The sequence below is a fragment of the Nerophis ophidion genome, linkage group LG25 (assembly GCF_033978795.1).
Source record: "Nerophis ophidion isolate RoL-2023_Sa linkage group LG25, RoL_Noph_v1.0, whole genome shotgun sequence".
NCBI classification, from domain to species: domain Eukaryota; kingdom Metazoa; phylum Chordata; class Actinopteri; order Syngnathiformes; family Syngnathidae; genus Nerophis; species Nerophis ophidion.
This window is the reverse complement of record NC_084635.1, coordinates 14639987-14663995: the sequence shown is the minus strand read 5'-3', so window position 1 is coordinate 14663995 and position 24009 is coordinate 14639987. Positions and strand designations below refer to the sequence as shown.

At 38.6% G+C, this 24009-nt stretch overlaps 1 protein-coding gene across 2 annotated transcripts in view; it reads right to left on the bottom strand.

Annotated features, from left to right (window-relative positions):
- The window catches only part of calml4a (calmodulin-like 4a), a 42823-nt gene that overhangs the window by 18042 nt on the left and 772 nt on the right, over positions 1–24009 (bottom strand). The window contains exons 3-5 of one of the 2 annotated variants that reach the window (XM_061887655.1): positions 22004–22144; positions 14490–14678; positions 11542–11655 (exon numbers count right to left, since the gene is read on the bottom strand). In XM_061887655.1, coding sequence (XP_061743639.1) covers positions 11558–11655; positions 14490–14678; positions 22004–22144 — 428 coding nt within the window. In that variant the 3' untranslated portion in view covers positions 11542–11557. Of the gene's footprint in view, positions 1–11517; positions 11656–14489; positions 14679–22003; positions 22145–24009 lie in introns of those variants that run through there. The other variant, XM_061887654.1, reaches the window with a different exon arrangement.

Here is a 24009-nt window from a genome sequence, read left to right as displayed (position 1 = left end):
GTTTTCCTTGGTTACTTACTCATGGCGTCCAGCCGTCTCTGATTGGTGCTCACCTGCCCACCTGCTCCCCGAGCACTAATCAGAGGCAGTATTTAAGCTCGTCATTGCCAGTCAGTCGCCCCGGCGTCATTGTGTCCGTTCCATGCTCTGTTCTTGTTTCATGCCAAAGTTCATGCTGTTCTTTTCTAGTCACAGTAAATCTGGTTTGCGTTATGTTCATAGTTTATGTTAAAGTGTTAGGTTTGTTTCTTTAGCCAAGTTGTGCCTCAGCTGGGAGCGCTTTTTGTTTGTACCTTTTTTTTTAGTTCAAATTAAATCATGTTTTTACCTAAACGCCATGTCCGGAGTAGTCCGTCTGCCTTCCTGGGAGAACGACCCCGCACCAAGCTGAAACCCCCCCGTTGTGACACTATCTATCTATCTATCTATCTATCTATCTATCTATCTATCTATCTATCTATCTATCTCTAAATTAAGTCTTGGTTACTTAGAATATGTTCCCCATACTAAAGTGTTACCTTAGTAATTAAATCTACAATTAAGATGCACGTTACCATCAAACTACTGGTGTGTCATAAGTACAATACTTACAGTAAAAACACTTTGTAGGGCGCGACATAAGACTGGACATTCAGCTTAACGGCAACAACTCCTTCTACACTCTGCTACACACCGTAGCCTATACACCACTGCCATTTAACGTCTTGGAATGGCAACTCCATGCAAAGTTTGCTATATAATACTTGGAAATGAGACTGGGAAGTGTCAGAAAACAAGATGTAACAACTGGACAGCACAGTTATCATAATCAGCTTATTTTAAATGTTATGTTGGAAAAATAGATGTTTGACAAGTAAAGTTGAGTAATGCATGAACACGCACAAAAAGTACCAAAAATTGGCACTGTTGTGTACCAGTGTCAATTCCCGGGTACCGGGTATTGGTACCCATATGGTGCATATAAATTAAGCATCCTTACAAAGGTTAATACTTTTTCACATTCACAGGCACGTGCACAGATAGAACCCGGGCGGTACTCAATGTCTTGCAAAAAATACGTTTCCATTCTGCTCAAGCCCATTTTTTTCCCGTTCATTTAAGAGTAAAAATGACTCACTCTTTCGCCAATTTTCCCCAAATACCGGGCATATATTTCAGATCTTGTGAGAATTCTTCCCCTGGATCTGCGTTCACAAGCACCTCCCCGCCTTTTTAAAGTGTTAATTTTCTACAAAGTTTTGTGTCATTTAAAATCCTAATTATTGAGATGAAAGGTCGGAAGTTGAGCTCCACGAAATGCTCACTAACACAGATTTAGACAAATTTGTGAACAATATTTGAGAGGAATCTGTCCTTTGTGTATATAGTAAAAGTTTGAGATCTTTGAGTACAACTCGTGATAAATGGGAGCAAAACAAAAGGAAGTGTTGTGTCGATATTTTTCTTTAGTCTAATACATGCATTTTATAATCCGGTGCAGCTAATATATGAAAAACAAAACATTTCCTTCTAAAATTTAGTGGGTGCAGCTAATAATCTGGAAAATAAGGTAAAAAAAAGAAAAAGATAAGACATTTAGTCATTTGTTTTGCCCGTGTGATTTTATATTGTTTGAAGATAATTCCCAAGAAATATTGGTATTGGATCGGTGTCATCGACACTAGTCTGGATTTTACTAGGTAAAGAAAATCAGTGGTATCGCACTTCACTACGAACTACGCAATATGAAATTGCCTCCAGCTTTCTGTAGGTGAGGTCAGCAGGCTAAAAAAGGCTAAAAGTGTTTTTAAATGTGCTAAAACATGTTACAAAAAAGAATACTTTGTAAATTTTGGGGGTAATTTTACCTGTAAGCATAATTTTTGGGTACAGAACTATTTAAGTGCCAAGGTTCTGATTGATTGATTGATTGATTGATTGATTGATTGAAACTATAATTAGTGGATTGCAGTATATTTACTATGAATTGATTAACGTGGACCCCGACTTAAACAAGTTGAAAAATATATTCGGGTGTTGTCAATTGTACTGAGTATGTACTACCAATAAAAGTTTTAATCAATCAAAAAAAGCACAGTTCAGTACATATTCCGTACAATTGACCACTAAATGGTAACACCCGAATAAGTTTTTCAACTCGTTTAAGTCGGGGTCCACGTAAATCAATTCATGGTTGTTGGCAATATAGAGGCTCGTTAAGGTTTTAAAGTTGTTTCACTTTCTATTACGGACAAAATGTTGTGGAAATCGATTTAGAGAGTGGTGTTAACATTGTTAAAGTTGTTTATACGGCCACCCTCAGTGTGACCTGTATGGCCGTTGACCAAGTATGCCTTGCATTCACTTGTGTGTGTGAAAAGCCGTAGCTATTATGTGATTGGGCCAGCACTCAAAGGAAGTGCCTTTAAGGTTTATTGGTGCGCTGTACTTCTCCCTACGTCCGTGTACCGCTCTGTACAGCGGCGTTTTAAAAAGTCGTAAATTTTACTTTTTGAAACCGATACCGATAATTTCCAATATTACATTTTAAAGCAGGGGTCACCAACGAGGTGCCCACGGACACCCGGTAGCCCGTAAGGACCAGATGAGTCGCCCGCTGGCCTGTTCTAAAAATAGCTCAAATAGCAAGCACTTACCAGTGAGCTGCCTCTATTTTTTAAATTGTATTTATTTACTAGCAAGCTGGTCTCGCTTTGCTCGACATTTTTAATTCTAAGAGAGACAAAACTCAAATACAATTTGAAAATCCAAGAAAATATTTTAAATACTTGGTCTTCACTTGTTTAAATAAATTCATTTATTTTTTTACTTTGCTTCTTATAACTTTCAGAAAGACAATTTTAGAGAAAAAATACAACCTTAAAAACGATTTTAGGATTTTTAAACACATATACCTTTTTACCTTTTAAATTCCTTCCTCTTTTTCCTGACAATTTAAATCAGTGTTCAAGTATTTTTTATTGTAAAGAATAATAAATACATTTTAATTTAATTCTTCATTTTAGCTTCTGTTTTTTCGACGAAGAATATTTGTGAAATATTTCTTGAAACCTATTATGATTAAAATAAAAATAAAAAAATATTCTGGCAAATCTAAAAGATCTGTAGAATCAAATTTAAATCTTATTTCAAAGTCTTTTGAATTTCTTTTAAAATGTTTGTTCTGGAAAATGTAGAAGAAATAATGATTTTTTTTTTGTTAGAAATATAGCTTGGTCCAATTTGTTATATATTCTAACAAAGTGCAGATTGGATTTTAACCTATTTAAAACATGTCATCAAAATTCTAAAATGAATCTTAATCATGAAAAATTACTAATGATGTTCCATATATTATTTTTTTAATTTTTTCAAAAAATTCGAATTAGCTAGTTTTTCTCTTCATTTTTTCGGTTGAATTTTTAATTTTAAAGAGTCGAAATTCAAAATTGTATTTTAATTTTTTTTCCTTTTTCTCCTATTTTAAATCGTTCAATTAAGTGTTTTTTTCATCATTTATTCTCTACAAAATACCTTCGGTAAAAGGAAAAAAAATATACAACGGAATGACGGACAGAAATACCCATTTTTTTTATATATATATAGATTTATTTATTAAAGGTAAATTGAGCAAATTGGTTATTTCTGGCAATTTATTTAAGTGTGTATCAAACTGGTAGCCCCTTCGCATTAATCAGTACCCAAAAAGTAGCTCTTGGTTTCAAAAAGGTTGGTGACCCCTGGTTTAAAGCATTTATCGATAATATCAACAGTCCGATATTATCGGACATATCTAGTTTAAATGTGTAATTTTAACAACTTATAAAACAATGTCCTGCTGTGACTTTTGTAATAATAATAATGGCTTGAGCACCCTCTGCCCCAAAATGTCCGTGCACATGCCTGTCACCTGCTCTCAGTGCAAGGTGATGATTGTTTTGTTTAATTACAGAAAGGTGGTGTTGATCCAAAAAGGTTTACACTGTGCAGGACAGGAAAAAGGTAAACAAAGACATTGTCAGACATGTTAAATTCAAATCCGAAAGAGGGTGTGTGCTTGACTGGCAGCCAGTGGAGCGTAAGACAATGAAAACATCTTGTAGGTGTGTCAGCCTTTTTTTTTTTTTTACTGAATACATCATTTCTGACAAAGCCACCATGGCAGCATCCACATCAGTTACTTTGCAGCTGCCTTGTACCTCCATGACACATCAACATCCCTTCCCCAACTACACCCAGGGACAACAAACTCACTTATTTTTATGTTAAATGGTTCATCCAAAGTGATGTCTTTTATGTGTTTTTGGAAATTGCCTCGACAGATCGTATTACTCATTTCTAATGTTGAAATTGAACACTGAACAATGCTTGGAGAAAAAAAACAAAAAAAACAAAACAAAACATCAAAACTTTTGCCACAACTTTCTGAAAAAGCTGCTGGAAATTTTGCCATTTTAGGCCGCGGAATCAGAAAAATGTCAGCAAAATACTGGCGGAACCAATTTCTTTTTTTTTTTTTTTTAAACAAAATGATTAATTAATTAATTACTAATTTCTAATATTCAAATTGAAAAAATAAACAATAACAGAAAAACTGAAAAACAATCCATGTATCATTCATTTTCCAATTTTCACCTAACAAAGCGACCGGAATGAGAATCAGCACCTCCAAGTCCGAGTCCATGGTTCTCGCCCGGAAAAGGGTGGAATGCCATCTCCGGGTTGGGGAGGAGACCCTGCCCCAAGTGGAGGAGTTCAAGTACCTCGGAGTCTTGTTCACGAGTGGGGGAAGAGTGGATCGTGAGATCGACAGGCGGATCGGTGCGGCGTCTTCAGTAATGCGGACGTTGTACCGATCCGTTGTGGTGAAGAAGGAGCTGAGCCGGAAGGCAAAGCTCTCAATTTACCGGTCGATCTACGTTCCCATCCTCACCTATGGTCATGAGCTTTGGGTCATGACCGAAAGGATAAGATCACGGGTACAAGCGGCCGAAATGAGTTTCCTCCGCCGTGTGGCGGGGCTCTCCCTTAGAGATAGGGTGAGAAGCTCTGCCATCCGGGAGGAACTCAAAGTAAAGCCGCTGCTCCTTCACATCGAGAGGAGCCAGATGAGGTGGTTCGGGCATCTGGTCATGATGCCATCCGAACGCCTCCCTAGGGAGGTGTTTAGGGCACGTCCAACCGGTAGGAGGCCACGGGGAAGACCCAGGACACGTTGGGAAGACTATGTCTCCCGGCTGGCCTGGGAACGCCTCGGGATCCCCCGGGAATAGCTAGGCGAAGTGGCTGGGGAGAGGGAAGTCTGGGTTTCCCTGCTTAGGCTGTTGCCCCCGCGACCCGACCTCGGATAAGCGGAAGATGATGGATGGATGGATGGAAAAAAACTGAAAAACATTCCATGTATCATTCATTTTCCAATTTTCACCTAACAAAGACTAAAAAACAAATATCTCCTATTTTTTTTAATTTTTATTAATCATCTTTATTAAATTAAAAAAGTCATAGATCCTTTCAATTGAGGTAGAACCGGGACAGCCCACAATAATACACATGTCTGTTAATGTGTCAGTGTGTAGTCCCTGGGCAATTTGTGAAAAAACCAATGAATAACAATAACATCAAACATAACATAATCACAGCAATAAAATGAATACATACACCGTTTTACACCACTACAACAAAGATGAGAGTGAGAAGACGCTGTCGAAGGTGAGCCACGTAAATTAGACCGCCCACAAAACGGTGCATCCTGAAGAGAAAGCTCCTCGAATATGGTCTGTAAAACATAATCTATGCAACATTTTGACCAAATAACCATTATTACATGTTATGTAGACCACAAGATAGTGTTTTAAATTCAGAAAAAAATCATAATATGACTTCTTTAATGCGCCTTATAATACAAAAGAACTGAATAGACCCTCTTATCGGCAGTACGCCTTATAATCCGGTGCGCCCTAGGGTCCGAAAAATACGGTAAATAGATTCACTAAAGTGTGTATACTTCTAATGCTAATTTTTTCTTTTTTTTTTTTTTTTTACACAAACAAATGTTTTGATTTTTGTTTTACTTTTAAAAAACATATCATGAAATGTTCGTTATTGTTGGTTTGAAATGGAAGCACAAATGAACCGAATGATCCACGATTCCAAACAAACTTTATTTAGTTGAGAAAATGGTGCTAACTATGAAACAAAAACAGCTGAACTGGCACAACAAGGGACATATTTGGTGCTGTAAGTTCAGGTGAGGCTTCTGGAACATTCAGGACTTTGTAATAGATGTGATGACAAGACAGTATTGTCTGCTTAGTCGTACATTCCGAGCCACGGTACATGTAGGATTGATGTGTAGAGTGCATTTAGGGCTGAAAAGCTGCCCTGAACTGTATACTATTTGCTGCTATGAAAGCCTTTGAAGCAGTATACTTTAAAGCAGGCATAGGCAAACTACGGCAACATACACTTTAAAGAGGTACATAATGATTATAAATAACACATTAAATTGATTAATAAACACTGAACATCTGAACATTCCTTTTACTGAAGACTATTGTTGGTTTGCTACAAGCTTTTTCTCAAATTTAATAGTGTCTCTCACTTTTTGTTATGAAAGTGCTGCCAATCACAACTTTATTTGGCCCCCACGCTGGCTTATTTTGTAGTCGTACGCAATAAAAACAAAGCGCAGGGACTGAGTCACTAACACGGGGGTATCTTGGTTTGAATAATGCCTGGTTTGTAACATACACTGTTAACTGTAGCTGTGCCGTAACCCAGATCCGTAACCCAGATGCGACAAAAACAATTTTGTTGAAAATGTTATCGCAGGACAAGTGTCGTGTACAAAAACCGAGGTGCCACTGTATTTTATTACTCTTACCGGGAGGCACAAGACATTGATACAACATTGATTATACGTACATGTCCTTCTAAACAACGTTGCAAAATAGTTGTAACGTTGCATACACATTGTTGGCTGGGAAATGAACACATTTCAATGGTCAAATCAATGTCACAAGCTGACATTGATTAAAACTTGTCAAAAGGCATGTTGTTTCAACGTTGTCTTTGTTTTGTAGAAAATTGGTTGGGAAATTACCAAAATTCAGGGGTCAAATCAACATCAGAAACTCAACATTGATTAAACGTCGTCAAAAGGCACGTTGTTTTAACGTTGTATTTGTGTTGTGATGTTTGGGAAATTACCAAAAATCAGGGCTCAAATCAACGTCAGAAACCCAACATTGATTAAACGTTGTCAAAAGGCACGTTGTTTCAACGTTGTATTTGTGTCGTAGGATATTGGTTGGGAAATTACCAAAATTCACGGGTCAAAAAACGTCAGAAACCCAAAATTGATTAAACGTCGTCAAAAGGCACGTTGTATCCACGTTATGTTTGAGGTAGTAAACATCAGGACCTAACGGACCAAGTTCCCAAAGTTGTTTTAATGTCTCGTGCCTGCTGGGTTACGGCCCAAAAAAAAAGCAGAAATGTCAAGTAAATGTATGGCTATAAAAATACATCATCATGAAATGTACAATTGTAGCTGTCGTTGCCATGACAACCGCCAAACGCTTCCTTTTATATTGTCTTTGAACTAGTGTTGACGCTAGCTCCGGTGCTAAACTTGCCAATTTTGGATGTTTAAAAGCTTTGCTAACATGCTAAAAGTTAATTTTCAGTCCAGATGTTGCTCTCAAACAAGCAAACACACGTTAGCTTACTCTGTCACTCCATTGTCTCGTCTTAAACATTTTCAACACCGTCCATTTTTGTCATGTGTTAGCCAGTTAGCGTTTAGTGGTAAAAGTGATGTAAAGGTGCAACAGCTGGTTCACGTGTGAGCTAATTGTTTTCAGTCATAGTCGGCACATTTCATGGCTCGCGTTGTAGAAAAAATATGACTTAAAAATGACCTGTAAGAGAATAATCTTGTTCTTGTATCTGAATAAGAAGGGCTCCAAATGTTTGTATCATGCATGCAGACTGAAGGTGTGCTGTAAAAATGTATTTTTGTGTTATTTGTTACAGTCATGGAAAATAAACTGTTTTGTTCAATAAGACGGCGCATTGAATTTTTATTTGGAGAGAAAAAAACGATCTTGTAAGTATTGTAACTGCCGCAGGTCTACAGCCGCTATTTAATTTGTTTTTGGTTTATTAACAAAAATGCACCTGCTCTCTGCCTGTTTGTGTAACTTGTTCTGTACATGAAAATATTGCTTATTTCCCCAGTTGTTGCTCTTCCGTATTAAATGTTTCAGTCCGATTTTATTATTTTTTTAATGATGAAAAGAAAATTCCTCAGGACAAATACTGTACAGCAGGGGTCTCAAACACACGGCCCGCACCTAGATGGGAAAATTTAATATTGGTGCGGCCCGCGAGTTTTATATGTATGGTGCTTTACAGCGTCATACTTATATACCCTTGATTTTTCCGGGAGACTCCAAATTTTCAGTGCCGCTCCAGGGGTTATCATTCTCCCGAATTTCCTCCAGACAACAATATTGAGGGAACACCGTGGAGGCGCTACCTTTAGCGTCTTCTACAACCTGTACAAACAGCGTGCGAGCCCAGCCACATGTTATATTTGGCGTCTGTAGACGTAGTAAGCGACTGCAAGCCACAGTTGATCAAGAGCCACACAGGTCACACTGAAGGTGGCCGTATAAACAACTTTAACACTGTTGCAAATATGCGCCACACTGTGAACCCACACCAAAACCATGAATTGATTAACGTGGACCCCGACTTAAACAAGTTGAAAAACTTATTCGGGTGTTACCATTTAGTGGTCAGTTGTATGGAATATGTACTGAACTGTGCAATCTACTAGTAAAAGTATCAATCAATCAATAAAAAAAAAACAAAAATGACAAACACACATTTTGGGAGAACATCCGCACCGTAACACAACATAAACACAATAGAACAAATACCCAGAATCCCATGCAGCCCTAACTCTTCCAGGCTACAATATAAACCCCCCCCCCCAACCCCCGTCGCCTATTGTAGCCCGGAAGAGTTAGGGCTGCATTGGATTCGGGGTATTTGTTCTGTTGTGTTTATGTTTTGGTACGGTGCGGATGTTCTCCCAAAAATTTGGTTTGGTGTGGGTTCACAATGTGGCGCATATTTGTAACCGTGATAAAGTTGTTTGTACGGCCACCCTCAGTGTGACCTGTGTGGCTGTTGACCAAGTACGTCTCGCAGTCACTTCCGTGGGTCTGCAGACGCCTCATACAATTTGTGACTGGGCTGGCACACTTTGTGTATGGTGGATAAGCGGACGAATCGACAGGTTGTAGAGGACGCTAAAGGCAGTGCCATCACGGCACGCCCTTAATAACGTTGTCCGGGTGAAAACCGGGAGATTGTCGGGAGGGGCACTGATATTCGGGTGTTTCCCGGAAAGATCGCGAGAGTTGGCAAGTATGTTGCTAGGAAAGCCATTCAAAGAAAGTGAATTCATTTAAAAGTGCATGTTAGATTTTTTTAAGAAATCTTTTCTCGCGGCCCAGCCTCACCCAGTTTCTGCATCCAGTGGCCCCCAGGTAAATTGAGTTTGAGACCCCTGCTGTACAGTATATTGCGTCACAATAGCCTGCCAGTATAAAAATACGTTACACATTTGGCTCGTGCAAAAATCCGATTTTAAAATCTTACTTTATTCTATGAATTTGAAGTAATGTCATATTGTACAAGATTCTATTTACGACGCCAATTATTTTTCATTGACAATTATGAATAAAGACATCTTCTTTAAAACAAATACCAGTTAGAAAGCTAGGCGTTAGCATGCCAGCATTTCAGTAAAATTTGTACAGTAGGTATAAAAACAAAAGTCATGAATATTACTTTAAAATTACCAAAAATGTTGGAAAAATACCTCAAAATTTAAGGAATGTGTGTTTACTTGAAGTGTTTGTAAATTATTTTTATTACACTTAACAATTCTTCCTCATGTAATTCTTTCTGCGTTAAAACTTTAGTATGGGGAAAACATATTCACCATTAATTAGTTGCCTATATACATGCAAATTAGTAACATATTGGCTCTTAATTAGTCATTATTAATGCCTTATTCTGCATGGCCTTATCATATAACCAGTAAGCCATTAACTAAGCGTTAACTAACCCTAACCCTTATATGTTACCCATGTGTCCAAATAACTGTAAATTAAGTCTTTGTTACTTTAATAAGCAACTAATTAATGGTGAATATGTTCTCCATACTAAAGTGTTACATTATTTTCTTCCGATAAGGAATTTATTTGAAATTGATTATCTGTCAGGCTTGCCCCTGACAGTTTGGTTGTGTTTTAGTTTTTCCCCTGTGTGTGTGTAGTTTTTCCTGTCTTTAGTTCCTGTCAGCACTCTTACTTGGTTTCTGTTTCCTGTTTGTCTCCCTGAGTGCTGTGTGCCCTCACCTGTGGCTGATTGGCACCTGGCCACACCTGGTGTCAATCAGCCAGTCACTATCTGAGCATGTTTTGTTCTCCAGTCAGATGCTGGATTATTGTCAAGTATTGTCAATTCTGGATTGTCGCTCGTGTCGTGTCGTGTCTTTGCAGCGTAGCGGTAAGCTATATTTCGGTAGCTGTTTGTAGCTCAATGTTTTTTGTTCCCTGCTTCCAGTTTGTTTTCATACTACAAGTAACAACTTCTGTTTTCCTGCTCGTTATTTTCTAGCTCTTATGCTAGCTGTTTTAGTTTGTTATCCGCCTCGTGCGCGCCTTTTGTTAGTACCCTTTTTGTTTGTTCTTGTCCTAGTATTTTATTAAATCATGTTTTCTTATTCAATGCCTGCCTCCTTCTCTGCATCTTGGGGTTCGTCACAAACTAACTTTGACCTGCTCAGTGGTGTTGTGGTTAAAATGTCCGCCCTGAGACTGGAAGGTCTTGAGTTCAAACCCCTGCCGAGTCATACCAAAGACTATAAAAATGGAACCCATTACCTTCCTGCTTGGCATCAAGAGTTGGAATTGGGGGTTAAAAAAAATCCTCTAAATGATTCCCGAGCGCGGCCACCGCTGCTGCTCACTGCTCCCCTCACCTCCCAGGGGGTGAACATGGGAGATGGGTCAAATGCAGAGGGTCATTTCACCACACCTAATGTGTGTGTGACTACAATCGTTGGGACTTTAACTTTAATTCCAATTCAACATCCTGTGAGGTGGAGCCAATTCAATTCCAAATGTCATATCTTCAAAGGAATTTAACAGAAATTCCAAATTGGGAATGTATCATAGAATTTCATGTTGTCTGGTGGATGACAAGAACAAATTCCGATGGATAGTTTTATACGTCGACTCGTACTTTTAATCATTCAAATGCCCAGGAGCCGCTCTATGAACGCATGCACAGAATTAACTCAAGGACAAACTAAATGTGTTTTTCGAGTAGCATTTGAACTATTTTGACCCTTTAAAAAAAAAAGCAATTTCCAACTTCGCCGGAAGGCATAATCAAAAAATTATACAATTTGTCATTTTAGACAAACACAGAACTCAATGTATGCAAAACATGCAGTGTCAAGACAGTGTTTATTACCTGCCATGGGGCACATTCAGTAATCAACAGGCGGCAGAATCACCATTTGGGTGAACTCCTCGTAGTTAACAATTCCATTGGACTTTATGTTGGCTTCTTTGAACAGATCATCCACTAGAGAAAGAACACAAAATAGTTTGGTGGATTTCTGACAAACTTTCTCGCCCACACTTCTGAAATCATACAATACATAAAAGGCCTACTGAAATGAGATTTTCTTATTCAAACGGGGATAGCAGGTCCATTCTATGTGTCATACTTGATCATCAGTGGGGCGGCATAGCTCGGTTGGTAGAGTGACCGTGTCAGCGACTTGAGGGTTGCAGGTTCGATTCCCGCTTGTGCCATCCCAGTTACTGCCGTTGTGTCCTTGGGCAAGACACTTTACCCACCTGCTCCCAGTGCCACCCACACTGGTTTAAATGTAACTTAGATATTGGGTTTCACTATGTAAAGCGCTTTGAGTCACTTGAGAAAAGCGCTATATAAATATAATTCACTTCAATTCACTTCACATCCCTGTGGGATGTTCCAAATAAGTGTTTGATGAGCATTCCTCAACTTTATCAGTATTTATTGCCAGCTTTCCTAACTTCTTTGTCACGTGTTGCTGGCATCAAATTCTAAAGTTAATGATTATTTGAAAAAAAAAGTAAAAGTTTATCAGTTTGAACATCAAATATGTTGTCTTTGTAGCATATTCAACTGAATATGGGTTGAAAATGATTTGCAAATCATTGTATTCCATTTATATTTACATCTAACACAATTTCCCAACTCATATGGAAACGGGGTTTGTATATCATCCAAAAGCGCAGATTCCAACTATTGAAATACTTTGTATAGTTCAAGATTTACGGTCATTAGAAAACATCACTGTACATCATAATGGCAGCTAAACTTTCCATCTTAAGGATGTAAAAAAAAAAAAAATTGGGGGAATATCCTGCAGGCGAGATTGAAAAGCATGCAGCCCCCGCCGGGCCTTATTTTGCCAAGGTCTGCTCTAGATCAACTTCAGATCTATCTGTCAATTATAATAATTTTTTGGAGCAATGACAGTAAAAAAATATGTTATTAGAGTCAATGTTCTCGTTACCTTTTTGCTTTTTAATTCCAAAGTTTCTGTTTTTTTTTTTTGTAATAGTGGGCTGTTAAAAAATGTGTTCCGGGCTCCAACTCCGTCTTATTTTCGCCGTCGTATTGGCCCATGTGGACCATGTAAAACGTGGTCGACTTGTAAACACCAAAGTACTTTCCTTCTGTTGACTTGCGGTTTTTTTGGAAAGCTGAGCAAACGTCGCCTCACACCTGGTCGAACATTCTTTTGGAGCCTCTGCTAAACATGTTAGCACTGAACACTAACAGCCGAGCCGTTTGAGGGAGAGGAGGAGGTCTGCAGGCTGCATACTAGAAATGGCCACATATGTGCATCCGTCAATCCGTGACATAACAAAGGGCCTTCGGTCGAAAAAAGGCTGCAAAACACAGCGTTCAGAGGCATCCAATGGTAATGCATGAACCTTATGGTTTGACACCAGTATCCAAGATTTATAAATCATCATTGAAGAGGAAAATTATCTCAGGTCCCCTTTAAAGGCCTACTGAAACCCACTACTACCGACCACGCAGTCTGATAGTTTATATATCAATGATGAAATATTAACATTGCAACACATGCCAATACAGCCGGTTTAGTTTACTAAATTGCAATTTTAAATTTCCCGCGAATTATCCTGCTGAAAACGTTGTGGTATTGTAGCGGACATTGTGGTCAAGCACCGATCCCAGCTATAAATCATCTGCTTTAATCGCATAATTACACAGTATTCTGGACATATGTGTTGCTGAATCTTTTGCAATTTGTTCATTTAATAATGGAGATGTCAAAGAAGAAAGATGTAGGTGGCAAGCGGTGTATTGCGGCCGCCTTTAGCAACACAAACACAGCCGGTGTTTCCTTGTTTACATTCCCGAAAGATGAAGATGAAGCTTTACTATGGAACAGAGCGGTCAAGCGAACATGGTTCCCTACCACATGTCCATCGGCAGGTTTGGGTGAGAAAATGGTGGTAATAGGTCGGCTCTTACCGTAGACATGAGCGGAGAGCTTGCGTTGTTCCTCCTGCAGCTGCGGACTCTCTTGCCTCCTCACACCGGCCGCCCCCGACCGTCGGATGCTTACACCGCGGAGGAGGGGGAAAAAAAAAATCTCAGCCCAGCTGCCTTCGCCTTGACGAGAAATATGGCTTCCCTCTGAGACACTGGCGGTCACGACACCTGTGGCCACACCCCTCCGACCTTCAGGTTGTACAGGTACGACCATATAATCTCACTAAAACACTAACACAATAAGAAAATAAGGGATTTTCCAGAATTATCTTAGTAAATGTGTCTAATAACATCTGAATCGCTTCCACTGCCCTTTTTTTTTTCTTCCAGTCCTTCACTCTCACTATCCTCACCCGCGAATCTTTCATCCTTGCTCGAATTAACGGGGAAATCGTCGCTTTCTCAGTCCGAATCGCTCTTGCTGCTGGTAGCCATGATTATAAACAATGTGAGGATGTGAGGAGCTCTACAACCCGTGACGTCACGCGCACATCGCCTGCTACTTCCGGTACAGGCAAGGCTTTTTTATTAGCGACCAAAAGTTGCAAACTTTATCGTGGATGTTCTCTACTAAATCCTTTCAGTAAAAATATGGCAATATCGCAAAATGATCAAGTATGACACATAGAATGGACTTGCTATCCCCGTTTAAATAAGACAATCTCATTTCAGTAGGCCTTTAAGTTTGTTCCTTATGTGACTGATACTTTATTTGAAAAAAAAAAAAAACACATTTTAAAGGCAGTGTTGTCTTTTTTTTAGAGAAAGAGAGACTGAAAAACAGACTCATTCATATTCTACAATATTTTTTTTGTCAGAGTGCACATTTCTGTTACCTTCCTTGTCTGTAAGTTTCTCTCCCAACATGGTGAGCTTGGCCCGCAGCTCTGAGGCTTGCATGAATCCTTTCTTCTGCTTGTCTGTCATCCTCAGCGCCTCCAGGATTTCTGTCTTTGGATCTTCTTGCTGGATCTGACGGTGCATCATGGTGAGGAACGTGGAGAAGTCCAAGTTGCCCGAGCGCTCTGGAACACGTTAGAGCGATAATTACTTACGAAGGCATTTATTCAGAGAGTTTATTCCGGTGGTTTTTTTTCACAAGAACGCAACTTATATGTGGCCTGATATTTGTGATTCGTGGTTGTGTTGGAATTCAGAGGGGTCGGGATACTCGCTACACTTTAGTTTTTTCCCTGAAATGGTGTGTGCATGCACCTGAATGGACATTTGCACCGGTTTTAATTACTGGTAAGTGCATTCAGCTGCCTGGATCGTGGCACCGTCACAGGTGAGCTAAAAAGCTTTCTGTTCATGTTTGTCGTATTCAAATTTTTTAATATTTTCATCACTTTTCATCAACAGCCTTGTTTTGATTTGGATTGTCTTTAAGTGGCAAACCTGAAATACCTTCACTGTCTTGACACCTGAAATTCATCAATGAAAGTAAGTACCTGTTTCCTATTCATAAGACACGACACAATAAAGACCCCAGCTCTGATTGATAAATGAGACATTATCACCTATTGCCTATACAAAAACTAGAGATGTACGATAATGGCTTTTTTGCCGATATCCAATATTGTCCAACTCTTAATTACCGATATATACAGTCGTGGAATTAACCCATTATTATGTCTAATTTTGTTGTGATGCCCCGCTGGATGCATTAAACAATTCAACAACGTTTTCCAAAATAAATCAACTCAAGTTATGGGAAAAAAAATGCCAATATTTATTATTGAAGTCACGAAGTGACCCAAACCCGGATAAGCGTTAGAAGATGGATGGATACTAGCTACTATTAGCAAACACATAGACTTACCAACTCGGCGTAATATCTTAACATCGACACACTGGCAAAAATGACATTTTTTAGGAAAAAATTGTTTTGAAGGGGGTTTTGCCAACTTCTTGTTGATTTTTGCTGAAGGATGTCAGTTACTAAAATGTAGGTCTAATTGAGACCTACATAGAGGTTTTTGTTTCATGTCGCTACGACATTCCAAACGGTGTTTTCTTCCTAGGAGCAGTTTGTCTGTGTTGTATTCCTAGGGGGCGCTGGAGCCCAATTTTGAGTTTTGGGTTTTGTTGTTTTTATTAGATCGCAATTTTTGCCAGTCCTGATGTGTGTTTCCAGTTTGGTGAGTTTCGAAGCATAAGAGGCAAAATGATATTTTTTAGGAAAATTTGCGCAGGGGTTCTTTGAAGGCGCGTAAAACCAAAACCGGAGCAGTTATTAAAACTCTGTGAATGACTTTTAATCAGAAGGGTTCAATCTCTCTCCTGTGCGAGTTTGAAGCTGACACGACAAACGCGCTCAGAGGAGATAATGTTTGAAAAAAGGTGACGGGTTTTTACAAACCTTTTGTTTTGAAGGGGTAATTGCCAACTTCCTGTAGATTTTTGCTGAAAAATGTAAATTAATGAAATGTAGGTCTAAGTCTGACCTGCATAAAGGTTTTTGTTTCATGTCTTTACGACATTCCTACCGGAAGTTACAAGCAGTTTTGTCTGTGTTTTCGTCCTAGGTGCAGTTTTTCCTGTGTTGTATTCCAAGGGGCTATAGCGCAATTTTGAATTTTGAGGTTTGTTTTTTTTTTTAGATAGCAATTTTCGCCAGTCTTGATGTGTGTGTCCAGTTTGGTGAGTTTTGAAGCATTTTAAGGGGGTCAAATTACAGCTCAAAGAGGCAAAAATGAATTTTTTTGGGAAAATTTTGTTTTGAAGGGGTTTTTGACAACTTCCTGTTTATTTTTGCTGAAAGAAGTGAGTGTATGTAGGTCTAAGTCAGACCTACATACAGGTTTTTGTTTCATGTCGCTATGACATTCCAAACGGAAGTTACAAGCAGTTTTGTCTGTGTTTTCTACCTAGGGGGCGCTAGAGCGCACTTTTGATTTTTGGGGTTTGATTGTTTGATAAGTTGGGAAGGTTTGCCGGACCGATGTTTGTGTACAATTTGGTGCGTTTTGAAGCATGTTAAGGGGGTCTAATTACAGCGGGAAGCTGCGGAATAATAAAGAAAGAAAGAATAAAACACACAAAATACAATAGGGTCCTCTGTCCCCTTTGTACTAATAGGGACATTGCGGTCTCTAATAAGCAAATTAGAATTTATTTTCAGTAAACAACAGTTCATTGTATTGTATTGCCCTTAAAGACAAGTGTAAAACTCAAGGCCTGGGAGCCCAATTTGGCCAGCCACATCATTTACTGTGGCCCGCCACAACATTCCAATGTCCCGCCACCTTGAGCGTTTCTCACCTAGGCCTTCAGTGATGTCCTACTTAGTTCGACTTCACTTCTCAAAATACCGTAATTTATGTCACCAAATGGACACAGCTGGATATACTATACAGCAGGGGTCACCAACGCGGTGCCCGTGAGGACCAAATGAGTCGCCCACTGGCCTGTTCTAAAAATAGCTAAACTAGCAGCACTTACCAGTGAGCTGCCTCTATTTTTTAGATTTTATTTATTTACTAGCAAGCTGATCTCGCTTTGCTCGACATTTTTGATTCTAAGAAAGACAAAACTCAAATAGAATTTGAAAATCCAAGAAAATATTTGAAAGACTTGGTCTTCACTTGTTTAAATAAATTCTTTAATTTTTTTACTTTGCTTCTTATAACTTTCAGAAAGACAATTTTAGAGAAGAAATACAACCTTGAAAATGATTTTAGGATTTTTAAACACATATTCTTTCCTTTTCTTTCCTGACAATTTAAATCAATGTTCAAGTAAATGTATTTTTTTATTGTAAAGAATAATAAATACATTTTAAATTAATTCTTAATTTTAGCTCCTGTTTTTTCGACAAAGAATATTTGTGAAATCTTTCTTCAAACTTATTATGATTAAAATTCCTAAAAATTATTCTGGCAAATCCAGAAAATCTTTTGAATCAAATTTAAATATTCAAGTCTTTTGAATTTCTTTTAAAAATTTTGTTGTGGAAAATCTAGAAGAAATAACTATTTGTCTTTGTTAGAAATATAGCTTGGTCCAATTTGTTATATACTCTAACAAAATCCAGATTGGATTTTAACCTATTCAAAACATGTCATTAATTCTAAAATTAATCTTAGTCTTCCATAAATTATTTTTTTTTATTTTTTCTAAAATATTTGAACGAGCTAGTTTTTCTTTTCTTTTTTTCGGTTGAATTTTGAATTTTAAAGTGTCGAAATTGAAGATAAACTATGTTTCAAAATTATTATTTTTTCCTGTTTTCTCTTCTTCTAAACCGTTCAATTAAGTGTTTTTTTCATCATTTATTCTCTACAAAAAACCTTCCGTAAAAGAAAAAAAAAATGTACGACGGAATGACTGACAGAAATATCATTTTTTTTAATATGTATATATATATATATTAAAGGTAAATTGAGCAAATTGGCTATTTCTGGCATTTTTTTCAAGTGTGTATTTAACTGGTAGCCCTTCGCATTAATCAGTACCCAAGAAATAGCTCTTGGTTTCAACAAGGTTGGTGACCCCTGCTATACAAAAACCAGCTTGCAGACTACTCTGCATTGAAGCCCCTCAACAGTGTACAACACGGTCTATTTTTCGGTGCACTTAACATTCAATAAACCCGCTCCAGAAATTAAAACATATCTTACGTGGTACCGTCAAACTCAAAATAATTGTATTAAACAAATGAAACATGAAAAAAATTAAGAAATTCAATATTTGAACTCACAATTTGTAGCACCTAACCCATTATTTTCACAGGCCACGTTATTTATGTGGCCTGTGGAAAGGTGGAAATAAAACAAATACAAATATTTAAAAAGCACTTTCTGGCTAAATGTATCTGTTCTTTAAATTTTGACGGAAAAATGTTCCACATTCCGTTACATATGTTCTACAATTTAATATTATTTCTTGTTCCAAGCAATTTTTTTTTATTATGAATTATAAAAACTTTAATGTGTCCTTGCCATTTTGACTTACAATTTCAAAGCAAGTTATCCATTAATCCGTAAAAATATCATAAAGAAAAACAGTTGACTTTGCAAATTGTGTTACAAGGATATCATGTGTTTGTATTCATAAATATTCACTGTTACACGTGGCCCTCTGATGGCAGCCATAATTGTGCTGTGGACCCTTAATTGCAATGAGTTTGACACCCCTGCCCTGAAATATTATTTATTATGCATCTATCTTGTATATAAAATATTGTTATGTATATATAATATATATATATATAAATATATATATATATATACACACACAGTAGGGCAAGAAAGTATTTAGTCAGCCACACTTCAACTGTGAGAGACAGATTGTGAAAAAAAAAAATCCAGTAATTCACATTGTAGGAATTTTAAAGAATTTATTTGTAAATTATGGTGGAAAATAAGTATTTGGTCAATAACAAAAATTCAACTCAATACTTTGTAATATAACCTATGTTGGCAATAACAGAGGTCAAGCGATTACTATAGGTCTTTACCAGGTTTGCACACACAGTAGCTGGTATTTTGGCCCATTCCTCCATGCAGATATTCTCGAAAGCATTGATGTTATGGGGCTGTTGGCGAGCAACACAGACTTTCAACTCCCTCCACAGATTTTCTATGGGGTTGAGGTCTGGAGACTGGCTAGGCCACTCCAGGACTTTTAAATGCTTCTTGCGGAGCCACTCCTTCGTTGCCCGCGTGGTGTGTTTGGGATCATTGTCATGCTGGAAGACCCAGCCACGTTTCATCTTCAAAGCTCTTACTGATGGAAAGAGGTTTTGGCTCATAATCTCACGATACATGTCCCCATTCATTCTTTCCTTAACACGGATCAATCGTCCTGTCCCCCTCAGCAGAAAAACAGCCCCAAAGCATGATGTTTCCACCCCCATGCTTCACAGTAGGTATGGTGTTTTTGGGATGCAACTCAGTATTCTTCTTCCTCCAAACACGACGAGTTGCGTTTATACCAATAAGTTCTATTTTGGTTTCATCTGACCACATGGCAGTCCCCCAATCCTCTGCTGTATCATCAATGTACTCTGGACATGCACTGGCTTAAGCAGGGGGACACATCTGGCACTGCAGGATTTGATTCCCTGTCGGCGTAGTGTGTTACTGATGGTAACCTTTGTTACTTTGGTCCCAGCTCTCTGCAGGTCATTCACCAGGTCCCCCTGTGTGGTTCTCTGGTTTTTGCTCACCGTTCTCATGATCATTTTGACCCCACGGGATGAAATCTTGCATGTAGCCCCAGATCGAGGGACATTATGAGTGGTCTTGTATGTCTTCCATTTTCTGATAATTGCTCCCACAGTTCATTTTTTCACACCAAGCTGCTTGCCTATTGTAGATTTACTCCACCCAGTCTGGTGCAGGTGTACAATTATTTTCCTGGTGTCCTTCGACAGCTCTTTGGTCCTGGCCATAGTGAAGTTTGGAGTCTGACTGTTTGAGGCTGTGGACAGGTGTCTTTTATACAGATAACGAGTTCAAACAAGTGCCATTAATACAGGTAACGAGTGGAGGACAGAAGAGCTTCTTAAAGAAGTTACAGGTCTGTGAGAGCCAGAGATCTTCCTTGTTTGAAGTGACCAAATACTTATTTTCCACCATAATTTACAAATAAATTCATTAAAATTCCTACAATGTGAATTCCTGTACTTTTTTTTTTCACATTCTTTCTCTCACAGTTGAAGTGTACCTATGATGAAAACTACAGACCTCTGTCATCATTTTAAGTGGGAGAACTTGCTCAATCGGTGGCTGACTAAATACTTTTTTGCCCCACTGTATATATATATATATATATATATATATACTGCGAGGAGTTGGAACATTCACAAACACACAGTCCCATTATAATGTGTTGTAAATGAGCAAAGAAGCACCATGTAAATTTGTAGCGGCACAAATAAATCATCATACCATCGCTTTTTGGTTTGGAAGGTGCAGATGTTGGATTTAATTCCGTACATCAGTTGTAGACGCTCGGGTGATGAAACAAAACATTCCTGGTGGTTCCTTTAATGCAAGTGTGTCCTGGTTCTAAAAATAGACGTGCGTCTGATACATCACTATATTGATGAACCATTTGTACTGCACCACCAAGTCACTTGTGGTGTGCCTGTGACGTATGTTAAGAAGCAAATGCTGCCATCTACTGTACAGAGTTTAAAAAACAAAATGCAAAAGAGGTGATACCTGGTAGTTGTTTTGAGCACATTGAAGCTAGTCCTAAATAGTCCCACTACTTAATGCCTCAGACACACACATGATTCTCTCGGGAAGGAGGCAAAAAATGCAACCTTACTCTATACCAGGGGTCGGGAACCTTTTTGGCTGAGAGAGCCAAGAAGCCAAATATTTTAAAATGTATTTCCCTAAGAGCCATATAATATATTTTTTTAACACTGAACACAACTAAACACGTTCATTTTTAAGTAAGACCAACATTTCCAGAGTATAATAGGTCTCTTATTCTATGTAATAACATTGTTATTCTGAAGCTAACTGTGGAGGGGGCGTGGCCTGCGCGCCTGCAGCAAAGTAGGTTGTTGCCAGGACCGTCCTCGAAATCAGCGACAGGTGCGTAGGAGGCCCACCTGGGCCTTGTTATCTAATCACTTGTCGCTATGTTATAAGCAGCAGCCAGGAGGAGAGACGGGGTTAGGGCTGGAGCCAGAGCGCGAGTGAGGACGAAAGAGAAAAAGACAATTGCAGGAAAGCAACTGAGAGAAAAATAAAATAAACCGATATTTTAACCCTAAAACAGGCTCTTGGTGGTCTGAAGAACCCCCAGGAGGGCAAGCCCCACACTAACCAATAATAAATAAATTACTTCTTACCATTAATGCAACTTCTTGAACATAAAAAAGCATGAGAATGTTTTATATTTTGAACGTTATTTTAAACACTGTGATTACAAGTGGAATTATTCATTACTTATCACGTTAAGCAATGTCAGCACAGATTTATTCAAGACCCAGGTGCAGTCATCAAAAGAGCCACATCTGGCTCTAGAGCCATAGGTTCCCTACCCCTGCTCTATACTAACATTACGCACACTTTTTTAAGCAAAATAAAAAGTTAATGGTTTCTTCCACATATTTATGCATGGATGTGATTTAGGGTGAGGGGTGGGACATGTCCCTTGCACCTTTTCAAAAAGGAGCACATTTAACTCTCCCAAAATATTGTCAAGCTATTGAATAAAGACAAGTCAAACAATAGCGCCGGGCGGAAAAAACGTCTTATCCCGTTAAGACTGCCCACATGCTTTTTGTTGGCTTTCTGAACTGCCTTCATGCCAATATGACAGTTATGGATAGCATAATGATAAAAACAGTTGTTTGTAACATTGTTGAATACACAAAACCTACCAATTTTGTGTACTTGAAGATGTCTCTCGATTTCCCCAAGTGTCGGGCTTGTACCCAGGCAGCGCATAACTGTGATCAGGTCCCTGGCGTCAATCTTTCCCTTTTGCTTCTTGTCATACAAGGAGAAACACTCTTTGAACTCTGCAAGGAGAAATGAGCACTTAAAATAAAACAGCTCTTTATTCAGTGAATGAGACACATAGTAACACCGTCTACCCACCGAACAATAGCAAGCTAACTTAGAATTATGTAACGTGCATTAGCGCGGTGTTTTTCAACCTTTTTTAAGGCAAGGCACAATTTTGTCATGAAAAACACACCAGCAAAAACGTAAAAAAAAATGTACTTTGTGTTTGCAAGCAAGGCTAGTTTTTGCTATCCTTCTTTGTGTTGACATTGTTGATTGTCGTGTCACGTACGGATGTATTTTGTGGACGCCGTACGTTTTTGCTGTCGTCCAGCATTCTTTCTCTTTTACTTTGTGGTCAGTTCAGTTTGACTTTCGTTTTGCAAAGCCTTTTCCTTTCCCTTTCGTTCATTTTGGGTTTAAGCATTACATACCTTTTTTTACCGCACACTGCCTCCCACTGTGGTCTGCATATCGGGATTGATTGAGACTTTTATTAGTACATTGCACAGTACAGTGCATATTCCGTACAATTGACCACTTAAAGGCCTACTGAAACCCACTACTACCGACCACGCAGTCTGATAGTTTATATATCAATTATGAAATATTAACATTGCAACACATGCCAATACGGCCGGTTTAGTTTACTAAATTACAATTTTAAATTTCCCGGGAGTTTCGTCTTCGAAACGTCGTGCAATGATGACGTGTACACAAGACGTCACGGGTTTTTAGGAAGTATGAGCGCTGCACACACACACACAGCTAAATGTCGTCTGCTTTAACGGCATAATTATACAGTTTTTTGGACATCTGTGTTGCTGAATATTTTTGCAATTTGTTTAATATTGGAGAAGTCACAGTAGAAAGATGGAGTTGGGAAGCTTTAGCCTTTAGCCACACAAACACACGGTGATTCCTTGTTTAAAATTCCTGGAGGTGAAACTTTCCTATGGATCAGAGCGCGGTCAAGCCAACATGGATCCTACCGAACGTCAACCAGCAGGTTTCGGTGAGAAAATTGTGGTTAAAAAGTCGCTTCTTACCGGAGAAAAGCTGAGCTTGTGCCGTCCATAGCTGCCGTCGACTCCCCTGAGACACTGCGCGTCAAGACACCCGTGGAGACACCCTTCCGACTATCAGGTAATATTAAACTCACTAAAACACTAGCAACACAATAGAAAAATAAGGGATTTCCCAGAATTAACCTAGTAAATGTGTCTAAAAACATCGGAAACAGTCCCAATGCGATCGCATTTTTTTTTCTTTTTTTTTTTCTAGTCCGTCGTTATCAATATCCTCAAACACGAATCTTTCATCCTCGCTCAAATTAATGGGGAAATCGTCGTTTTCTCGGTCCGAATAGCACTTTTTGTTGGAGGCTCCCATTAAAAACAATGTGAATATGTGAGGAGCCCACACACTTGTGACGTCATCGCCTGCGACTTCCAGTAGAGGCAGGGCTTTTCTCTTAGCACCGAAAGTTGCGAACTTTATCGTGGATGTTCTCTACTAAATCCTTTCAGCAAAAAATATGGCAATATCGCGAAATGATCAAGTATGACACATAAAATGGACCTGCTATCCCCGTTTAAATAAGAAAATCTCATTTCAGTAGGCCTTCAATGGTAACACCTGAATAAGTTTTTCAATTTGTTCCACGTTCACAACAAACCATCCTTGTCTCACCCGACACATTCCGACTTTTACAAAGCAATGCTACCACCTACTGACATGGAGTATTACGTGGTTACCCTGCCGAGTTTTACAGGGCACAGACACTAAGCAACGGCACATTATTGGCAGATTATAATTATTGATTTGCAAAAAATATTTTTGGCATAAATTAGGTGAAGTTACATAATTTCCCACGGCA